The 11,451-nt window shown below is 40.9% G+C and overlaps 1 protein-coding gene across 1 annotated transcript; it reads right to left on the bottom strand.

The window, feature by feature from the left end:
* Window positions 1-1,194: 1,194 nt before the first annotated feature.
* Window positions 1,195-11,205, bottom strand: slc26a10 (solute carrier family 26 member 10). The gene is made up of 18 exons (XM_056422864.1): window positions 7,787-11,205; window positions 7,302-7,412; window positions 7,005-7,162; window positions 6,701-6,865; window positions 5,857-6,009; window positions 5,692-5,774; window positions 5,451-5,598; window positions 4,987-5,100; window positions 4,433-4,510; window positions 4,243-4,338; window positions 3,539-3,645; window positions 3,148-3,217; window positions 2,803-2,985; window positions 2,632-2,686; window positions 2,424-2,512; window positions 2,268-2,322; window positions 2,056-2,162; window positions 1,195-1,961 (listed from the first exon to the last, which is right to left on the bottom strand). The coding sequence occupies exons 1-18, from the start codon at window positions 8,049-8,051 to the stop codon at window positions 1,923-1,925; spliced, it is 2,076 nt and encodes a 691-aa protein (XP_056278839.1). The 5' UTR covers window positions 8,052-11,205; the 3' UTR covers window positions 1,195-1,922.
* Window positions 11,206-11,451: the final 246 nt, after the last annotated feature.

The following is an 11,451-nucleotide window of genomic DNA, read 5'->3' on the forward strand; positions in this document are numbered from 1 at the left end:
TCATGTGACGCTATGTTGTAAAAGCAGCTGCCATTCCAATGTTTCACCACAAGATGGAAACAAAGGATCAGAGAATAATGCCGCACATGTTTTATAACGTTCTACTTTTCTGTGAGAACCTTAACGTCGTTCTCATTATAAGTGTAATACTACTGACTAGCAGGATTAGTCATGTCAGAAGAATAAGTACACGCAGCCCACGTGACTGGATTAGGGTGCCTGTGTTTAACAGAACATCTCATCAAAGCGTTGTCATGCAATCACTGACCTTCCTGGAGGAGTTTGCCGGGTTACTTTTTTGATTATGTTTGTGTACAGTTAGTAGGTCTGCCGGTAGAATCTGGCTTCGTAAACATTTGGCCAGAGTCTTGTGTACCATGTTCTAATTGAAGTGGACTACTTCCTGCCAATTAGTGAAACACTCCTTGAGCTTTAAAGGGAAAACCCAAAGGGTAGTGTCTAGAGGCCTCTTTGAAATATGCACTGGAAAAAATTAATAACTTGGCTATCTAACATCAAGCAAGGAAATAATGAGTTTTGTTCCCTTTTTCATCCTGGTTTTGAACTCACACTGCATATAGTTTTACCAGGTCGAATTAACAGGATTCTCGTGAGGAGCAGTGGGGGAAACCTGCAACTGTTGGACAGCAGAGGACAGCATGGCTGCGAGCTAACACATCACTTCACATGAACGTGATGCATTTACAGCTCGCGGTAACACATACCCAGCACAGCTTTCAGAAGATTGTCAGCCGTGGTTTATAATATGAAAATCTTTCTTTCTGTTGAAAGTGGTGGAAAGGTTATATCCAAAAGCATCCCATGTGATTTCCAGTTTAAAGGAGAATATACATGAATTGACACCAGTGTAGCTTGCATGATGATGCATGTTAAATAAACCAGAATTCTGAATAACTAATGACATGTGGTCCGGTCCTACATTCTCAATTATCCCTGTGGTAAAATATTTTATATTTTTTATCTTCGTCATTTGAATATTGCATTTTTTTTTCATTTTTCATCATATCTCAGTGCCGACAAACAGGTCTGCGGTATCTCATCCAATACACAGACTTCTCTTCTTCTCTCTTCAAAATATGACAGAGTGGCGTGCTTCACATTCCAGATTGTGTTTCCCATTAAAATGTATTCACACTTAATATCTACGGTAACCCAAGTATTGAAAGAAATTCATAAAAATAACACAATTTAATATATTTCATTGTGAATCACCAAGACGTTGTTTTTGGAGATACATTCATGGACTAAACAGCCACTGGATGGCACAGTTGCTGACAAATACAAAAGTATTTTCATAAAATATTTTGTGCAGGCTCTCTGGAGTTCAAAGAGAGAAAATTTTAAGGCCGTATGAATTGGACTTTACATAGTAAAACTAAAGAATAATAAAGTATTTAACAAACTATTCAGTGCACTTTATATCCATCTGTATTGCAGACAACTAACAGAAACTAAATAAATATCACTATGCTGATATTCCAGCATATAGAACAATAAAAAAAATCTGTCATATACAGTTTTATAGTTATAGGAAAAAAAATCACTTTTTGTTTTTTCATTCATTTTTAGACTAAATGCTAAGTTTTTTTTCAGCTTCATCTTATTTGAAGCCCTCTGAATTTGTGACCGTCTTCTAAAATCAGATTAAAGTGTCCAGAAGAGAGTTCAATATTTGTGAGAAAGCAGATAATACAAATGTAATAATTATTGTAATTCATGATGTTCTACAACAGGCTACTGTTTCTTTAAAACACTGGTATATAGCGGTGCACTGTTATACAGCAGATAGACATAGTCTCGGCTTATAAAACAAAAAGTAGAAGACCCATTTGCCTTCTTCTGTCTTCTTAGTCCAAGACACTTTGGTAGATGGGAGCAGGACGCGTCACTGTCCTCCTGGCTCATACCCAGACAGTCGTGGTGTTCTCTGGAGGTTTATCCTACATCAGACAACAGAAGTGGCTTTTACGACCATCTAGGTAATGAGAAACTACTATTTGTAATATTTGTGAAAATAACTGCTTTCCAGCTTACCTTCTCTTGTTGAATATACATCACTGCATCATGAACAGTAACGAAAATATGCTGAGGGTTCATGTGGGTCATTAGACCACTTGATGTGAGGATCTTTAAGACACTCTCTGAGGGGATATAAATCATGGATCAGCATTCACTGCATGCAAGTGAATAAACTATAAACATACAATGCCCTTATGTAAGACATCTCTTAGACACACAGGCCTTACCGTTGCAGTTTGATAAATATACATGAACTCCAACTTTGTGACAATCAGTACACATCTGCAAAAAGCCAAAAACAAGCAACCATGTTGGCACAAAGAAATGAGGAGAATCCCATGAGGTGAAGCGTGAAGCATAATGTCTTGCTTTAGTAGACTAACCTGTGTGAAGAGTCTTGCTCCAGCAACATCAACAAATGTCACACTGCTGCAATCGATTAGCACCGCCTGAACATCGCTCTTGGATTTTTCTACGCAAAAGAAAAAGATAATGAACGGAAAGCTTAACATTATCCATAGCACGTCTACAAACAATATTATTTAAAGTCTATTGTTTTTAGTTTTCGTATTGCCCACACTCATTATTTACCAGATTTAAAGAACTCATTTTCTGAAGAAAACGACGTGTTTGCAACTCCTTGTTCCTAAACAACAATGGAGGGGGAAACACACAATAAGACAGTGAAAGAAATTAAAATGTACAGTGAGAACTTCACATATTTTTGTAACGCAGCTCAGTCAGTAGTTCTTGTAGTTGTACCACAGTGCTGACGGTGGCCTCTCTCTCCCTCTTCACCAGGGCCTTTCTGGCTTTCTCCCAGCTGCGGATCTTCTCTGGCGTCAGGCCCAGCAGCCGGCTCATCTCCTCCCTGAAGAAGCTTCGGTTGCCGTAGTAAATAGGCCCGTTGTAAGTCAGGATCTTCACTCCAGGTACCTCGTAGCACTGAAAAGAAAACAGGAGCGTCCCAAATTCATTCTAGGGTGGGCTGTATCGTCTCTGAGATTATGATAAGCACATGTCGGAATCAGAAACTACGATTTAATGTCCCGCCAATTTAAGTTTAACCATAATAATACGTATTTGATAGTAAGCACGTCCTCTCACCTTGCTGTGGTTCTCCAGAGGTCTATAAATTTCAGTGTTGCTCGCTCGCCCAAGCACTGAACAACCAGCCCTGTTGGAACCATCAACTTTAGTTGACCACATTATAACTTGTGATCGACATAGTTTGACAAGTATAACACGATCCTCTACTTCTCTGTGATGAATCTTAATTCAATAGTTAAAAAAATATAATACTTCCAATGTCCTTCAATTTGATCAATTATGTAAATTATAATTTGGTTGTTACTGGAGCTTTATAATTCCTATGAAACATACATTTACATAGTTCTTGCCGCAGATATGTGTGATCTTCTCAGTTCACGTCAACGTCTCAGATGTACATGATATTTCATACGATAGAGTAATTATGCAGAGGGAATGGAAAATGTACCTTTGTGTTCGGCAGATGACGGTCATCATAGAGAAAACCACTCCGATGGCGAGGCCCAGATCCACATTGAGGACCACTACAGAGAGCCAGGTTACCACCCAAACCATCTACACAAGCCAGAATAACGTATTATCATGTCAGCATGTAACACGTCAGTGAGATATTAATATTCCAGCTAAGCAATCAGTGTGTGCAGCCTGTGCTCTACGACCTCATGATAGCATTGCCAGATTGATAACTGATTCGCTTTGGTGGGAAGAGTGTTTCAAATAACCTTGCACCTGTGACATCGCTATTATTGTTTGAAGATGCATGCATCATTATTTGATCAGCAGGCTGCTAAACTACAACCGATTCAGACAATCAAAACCTGTCAAGTACCTCACACAGCTTTAGCTAAAATTACCAGTAAGTCCAGCTTCATTTAAATTCCAAATGAAAAAGGTAGTATGTTGCTGAAGGCATATCCTATTTGACTCCAGATGATGGGGAATTAAGGATGTTTGTATTTCTTTTTAAAATGACAACAGCCTGTGCAGATACTGATAAAACCAATTAGCTTTGCTTTATGGGTCAGTTGTTGACCTAATGGTAACTACAGGGAGCTGATTATTCACCTTCCTTTCAGTCGGTTGTGCTTTATTCTCATCTATGAAGATCATTTAGTGGAATACTAATATTGCGGTACTAATATATTGCCTTACAAAGTCAATCTTGCTGATTCTCCACAGTTCAGGCAAGTCCTGGAACTGCAGGAACATCTGCCTGAGGCTGGTGATGTTGATACATGCCAACACTGCCTGGGGGGAGAGAGATAAAGGATGGGATGAGTAAACGTCCCCTGTTTTCTTTATCTCATTCTGGTACAGACAGATACACACATATCAAACACACCTTTGGTAGGAAGTAGAACAGCGGTCCAATCAGAAGCAGGACAATCAGAACAACCAGACTTGTGAACAAGCCAGAGAGCTGTAGGAACACACACACACACACACACACACACACACACACACACACACACGGACACATGCAACACACATTCCTTACTGGAAATCTCGGTAGCGTTGATCCTTGTTCGGAGTATTTTCTGCATCCCATAATGGGGAAGCTCAAAATGCTAAATAAATTCTAAAACAGTTCGACTCAAATGCTCTCTTTATCATCTCAACTGCATTCAAGTGGATTAGATCTCATAAAACCCCAATCCGTACATTTTCAGCAGCATACATTTTATTTATATTGAAATATGGATTACAATTTTTTGGGGGGTATTTCTCTGTTGATCATGATTGATACACATGCCTTTTTTGCTGCTGTGTTTAATGCATCAGTGAACACAATAACGTTAAAGGGACCTTTTCAAACTATTTGAGTGAAGTATTTTCATTGTCTACCAGTCTCCCGGTGGCTTATGAGTGTGACGTGCAGAACCGACTGTTATCTACCTGTGTGTATCCTCCAGAACTCTCGAGTATATTGGTGGTGGCGAGAGTGGCTGAGCTGGGGAAGCAAGTGAAGAAAGAAGACACTGTGTTGGAGATACCGTGAGCCAGGAGCTCCTGAAACAAAGCACAGGATCCATACAAAGAAGTTAAGATAAGATACGATATTACTTTATTCATCCACAGGGGGGAATTTAGTGAAGCAGCAGCAAACATGTTTACATATATACAATACAATAAAATAAACTAGCAGGGCAGAACATATTACATTTAAGAATTTAAATAATAAAGGAAATGATGAAAATGTAAAAATGAAATGAAAGTGTATGCAGTGTATCTAAAGTATAAAGTGAAAGCAGTGCAAGGTTTATTGATGTTCATATGAGGAGGCTCTGGCGAGAGGAGATTTATTGTACAGCTTTACAGATTGGTGAAAGTCAACACGCTGGGAAATTCTCACACTTTACCTGGTTGGGATGTATGGAATATCCATGTTTATCAGCATAGATCATTGCCAGAGAGACCGACACGGCATAACCGACAAATGTTATGGCTACTGTGTCTCCTGCAATGTCGGGGAAAGTGCTCAAGGTGGGCATCCGTGGACTCGGGAATCTGAGGTGAGGAGAATTAAAAGTCAGTCTACGAAAAGCTACTGAGCTCAGTGTTGTGAGGTCCGTTTTGTTCTTTAAATCCCCCCAAAATTACCCAGCTGGTATATGGCCAACTATCTCAATGTTGTAAGTAGAGTCCAGCGAGGAGACATACGCCACACCTGTAACAATAATCACCTGAAGAATGAAGTATAAAAACATGACTTATACCCTGTTGATTATCGTGTGAATAGCACTTTCATAAATACAGTTGACTAACCGTGAGGATCTCCACAGGGATAGGTGTACGCAGGTGCTGTCTGTAACGCATGTTGATCTCCTTAACTGGCACGAGAACTGCTAAACACACCAAGGAGATCAGCAGCTCGGCCATGTTGGTGTGAGGCAGGTTCTCCATCACTGACGCCAACGTCTGAACACAAGAAGAAGTGAGCTGTGAGCACACTCAAAGAAATGACTCATTGGATGAACTCAATTAAATTGTTGGCAGGTTTTCCATCCAATAATTTTATGCAACTCCAACTCAAATTTAGCACATCAGTGCAATAAAATGTAATTAAATTAGTCCAACTCATTTGTATCAAATACATTTAAAATAAAATAACGATATTCATTAAATTAAATTAATTTGTGTTTGTCCAACTCAAAATATAAACTAACTAACTAACAAAATATTCAAACTCCACACAGAAGGACCGCACCAACTGGGAATTGAACCCACGGACCTCTGGCTCTGTGGCGACAGTGCTAGCCACTACACCACCGTACAGCCCTGAAAGTGTCTTCACCTCATGTAAACAACTGATTCTCAGCTGGCGCATGCGCAAAGGGTAGTCCTCAATGAAACACATTTATTTTGAGTTGATATGCGCACCATCTAACCTAAATAAATCTAATAAATGAAAGTATTCATACATTTTGTGTTACACCCATTAAATATAAATATCTATTTTTGTAATTGATTTATTTAAATGTATCAAACAATATTTAAATGTGTCACCTCTAAGAAGGGCTTGAATCGTTTTTTTGAGTGCAGCAGAAAAAAAACAAATAACAACATGGTGGATTAGACCATCAAGATCTCATCGAGAAGCGCTGCTTACCTTGAAGAGGGAGAAAGTCCCAGTGTGCCGAGGAAGCCGCAGCCCCAGCATGCTTTGCAGCTGTGAGACAGTAACATGGAAGGCAGCAGCACTGGTGAAAGCCTTAACTATTGGCTCTGACAGATAGGTGGAGAGGAAGCCCAGCTGAAGACCAAACATACAGAGCTGGGGCAGAAGAGATATAATTATGAGCCGTGTTGGGGATTCAAGTTTGCTAGTGCTCATAAAAAGACAGGTCTTCCGTCACAACTGCATTGTTTATTCATGTTGTGTTAAATACAAAGACGTCGTGCATCTGTCTTACCATAATAATTCCTGAGAGGAGTGCAACAGCTGACGCAACTCCAATCCTCTGGGCCTCAAAATCGGCCGCTTCAGGCGAACTTGAGTTCATTTCCAGAGGAGTGGGAACCAGCTGCTCCACCACAGAACCAGTCATCAGACTCACGACAGCAAAGGTACCTGAGAGCAGACTGAGCATCTGAGTAACAGTGGAAAACATTTGAAAAGTTCTGGGTGCAAGTTTGAGATAATGTCACCCTGTTGATTCATGAAGCTCATCTAGAATTTACACGAGATGATATGTGGACACAAGTCTTACCTGTGGACACATGGCGACCTGTGCCAAAAAACATATAGAGAACCACAGGGAAGAAAGAGGTGTAGAGGCCAAATATCGGTGCTACGGATGTGAGTAAGGCGAAGGCCATGCCTGTTTAGAGAAAGACATTTAAAAACAGTTCAGTATAACAAAAAGTATAAAACAAAAAATAGAAGTTACTGGACTACAACAAATATAGACTGCATGTCATATATCCATGTGACCATGTACATTCTAAAGTTTAGCCTTATGGTTGATGTAACATGTATTATTTGCTCAACTTCTTTGGAGAATTATCAATATGAATATAATAATAACTGTGCATTGTTATTTTTTCTCATTAATTTTCATCATCATCTTCATCATGTATTATTGTTAAGGCATACTCATTATAATAAATTCCTGTCTGAATTGATTCTAAATGAATCTAAATGCACTGTATAATAATGTCAGACAAAACAAGCCTGTTGATCGTGATGACTCACCTTGCGGAATGTGAAGAATACCAACTGTCAGTCCCCCTATAGCATCTCCAAGTATCCATTTCTTTAGTCTGTATCTTGGCAGCCAGTTGAAAATGGGCACTCTGTCCCTCAACAGTTGAAGGCATGCTCGCCTTGAACACCTGCACCTCTCGGCGAGCTTCTCCCGAAGCCGCACTCTTCCACTCGTGGTCTCATCGGACCCGTAGGTCTGTTTAAAGCGGGCCTCCGTGTAAATATTCCTGTACACGGCCACAGACGCGCTCATGTTGTCCCTGCAAAGATGAGCGATGAGAGCTCCACATGCAGGACCTGTTGCGGAGTCCGTCCAGCTCTGCTGCGAAACGTTTATAGCAGACTGTGCGCTGACCTCCAGAGCCCTTGGGTTGGACTGTCACACTCTTCTCAGCCAATGACATGGCTCAAAGCTCAACCTTTTTTCTTAGAGTTGAACTTTTTTATTTGTCATGCCTCAGATATCATAAAGGTGTTCTGGTCCATTTTCTCTCCCCCTACAAAAATCCTCTGGGTCCTACTGCTGGAAGGGTTTCTTCCACAGAAAGTAGAAAGTCAGGCCTACTAACTTATGTTCCTTCACTCGCAACCCCTGCTTCCAAACACACACACACACACACACACACACACACGCACGCACACACATACACACACAAACACACACACACAATCCTTCGCACTATACACAGTATATCCTCCCTGATGTCCTCCAGAGAGCTACACGGGAGGTACAAGCTCAGAGGAGACACTATTAGGTCATACAATGTGTCCCACTGTGAAACGCCTTAGGAGATCAAAGTCTTATTGTTGGTGGAGCTGAGGTGTAACCTCAAACCATATCTGTTAGCGGGGAGTTCATTTCCGAGAAGGATGGATGTCTGTAATAGGTGGGCGTTTAAACTGTGTAGCCACAAGGAAAAGGGGTCTGGCACCCATGAGACCCCTGTGAAACCCAATCACACACGGCAGCCCGGTTCATGGATCAAACCACACCTCGACTCTGATCAGAGATTGTATGGGATGAGGGGAGATGTTGTTCTTTGTCACACAGGAGTGAATTCAAGGGAGCTTTGGATAATACAACATACAAACAGGATATTCGTGTCTACAGGATAACTGCAAAATATAACTAATTACTATAATATGAATAGAATATAACTTTACTTCTTGAAAAGTAAATCCCAACCTTGAGAGGTTCAGTCTGACTGGTGGATATAAAACAAGAGGAAAGTCATCTCTGGTGCAAGCTCAGTGTTGGTTAAAATGTACATCAAAGATGGCAAAGCATTGAGCATTGAATGTGTAACGCTGGGGAAATGTGATCAATTATCCAACGTGGGAATAGGAACACAAGCAAAGAGTGTATTTACTGAGATTGTCACGTCCTACCCAACAATTATGATCAATATTTCACAAATCAGAGTAGGTATTCACCATGTTGATGAGATTACAATATAGTACTACAGAAGCTATGATTCTCGTTAAAGGTCAAACTTTGTTCACCTCTATATTAAAGCTGTAAAGCCACAGTAATGTGTTTATCTCCGGATTGAATACCGACAGGAGCTAAATCAACAATCAATTTGCCTGTTGTGCAGATTTTGATTTGATGGTGTGCATCATCATCGTCATGACCTGCAACTACCCATAATACCTCACTGTACACAGGTTGGATGCATATGACCGCTGCCCTTTGGCACCTACAAAGCGTTGGTATTTGACGACCGATGGCTTGTAACATCGTGTGTGTTTGTGTGTCCTCAGTGTGTCCGCTGCTCCCCACCTCTCTCCTCTGGTGTGTGCAGAGGGCTGCTGTCGGTGAGCCAGTGTAACCGAGCGGTATATTTAAGAGCTATAAGCTCATTTTGTCGGACATGTCGTTTGTTTTTGTTGTTGACAATAACAAAGGTCATTTGTTCCTGCTGGAGATGGGGTTGATGAGCGTGGTGAGACTGAAGAAATCAAAGAAGACAAGCTAAAAAAGGCTGTGTAGAGCTGCAGAGTTGGATGATAACTGAGTTCATCCCCGCGAGAAACTTCTGACTTCTATCATTAGCTGTTATTCATTTGAATCTAATGGATATGAATTCATTTTTACTTCCACACCTCATCAGCCCAGAAGAAGCCGTAATAAGCAAGGGGTTTTGGTAATCCCACATACAGATAGAGTCAGGTCAAATGATTCAACTCTGATAAATGTCTCCATTTCTTTCTGATGACCATTATTGATTATTGAAAACCCAAAAAATAGCTAATGTTGAAGGAAAATGCTGTTATTCCATGAAAGAGAAAACATTGCTAAAAAATGTAACTGGAGTCAAACCGGGTGTCGGTGAGAAATCCAGCGTTGTGTTGCAAAAGGCAAAGTACTGGACATACACCCCCTTAAAGTGTGTTATGTAACAGTCCCATTAATGTATGAAACGAAATTAAATAAACACACACGCATGGAGAGTTGTTATTGTTCCAGTGTCGTATTCCTAAAATGTCTGTGTCTCTGGTGGAGAGGAGATGCAGTGATATAAGGGACTTCCTTTAAATGACAGGAATGTGGGCCATTGTGTTGATCAGCTCCAGAGGATTTATGAACATACAGACGGCGTGGTGTGTCTGCGGGCTGTTTCAACAAGATATTTATCGGTGGTAAAAGAAACAATGTGTTGAATAGAAAAGGATATGGAGCGTTAACCCCAAACTCCACGAAGCCCTTCTGCTCCATCATAACACCGGCAGCTCTTTATACATTTAAACAATGACAACGGGAATACCTGAGTGGCACACAGGGCCACGAAGTACCGCCGACACTTTTACCATCCAATGTGCGCTCAACTAACAACAGCTAACAACATCAACAACAAAGAAGGTATTGTGGTGGGTAAAATGTTTCAAATTATGTGTTTCCACAACATATATACATAGGGTGTATTAAACTTTTACATTGTGTTATATTAGGCTTAAATTACATCTACAAAGATGATTGAGAGGGCACACACAGCTCTCTCCCTCAGACAAGGGTCAACAACGCCAGACATAGATAGACCCAGCGGCCTTGTGCTGCTCCAGTCTGAACCGGTAGAGAGGAGACTGCAGAGCGAGGACCAGGAGGCTCAGACACAATAACGATAAGAGAAGTAACGAGGGGGAGACGTCAGCAAGAACCTCCACATTCCTTAAAGTAACCGGCTTGGACTGGGACAGAGGTCACACTGAGTGACGAGAACTAATATGTATATGGGAGTGGACGGAGGCGGCACCTGCATTGAGGCTGATGTATAAATAATATGTCAATGTGTTTGTTCGGGGCTTGGGGAAAGACAGATGTGGAGGAGGTCGTTGTCTTTAATACCGGACCCAGACCAGGTTTATTTGTGAAACTGTTGGTGACAAATAAATCTACGTGAATTGAACTCTGATCCGAACTCTCTGTGTCCTGTGGGTGTTTGATTACTGAGGTCCAGAGGGTGAGTATCCTGTGGCGTCTCACCGGCAGTCAGATAGGAGAGAGATACGAGTTTATATGCATCAGGTTTAGAGATTAGTTAGAATGGACCAAAAAGGAAGAAATCCAGCCACAACAGTATCGACACCTCTTTGGACACAACATGGGTCGAGTGATATGACCATGTTTGACTCACTAAAGTTCATATTTTAAA

Source organism: Pseudoliparis swirei, chromosome 9 (assembly GCF_029220125.1).
Source record: "Pseudoliparis swirei isolate HS2019 ecotype Mariana Trench chromosome 9, NWPU_hadal_v1, whole genome shotgun sequence".
NCBI classification, from domain to species: Eukaryota; Metazoa; Chordata; class Actinopteri; order Perciformes; family Liparidae; genus Pseudoliparis; species Pseudoliparis swirei.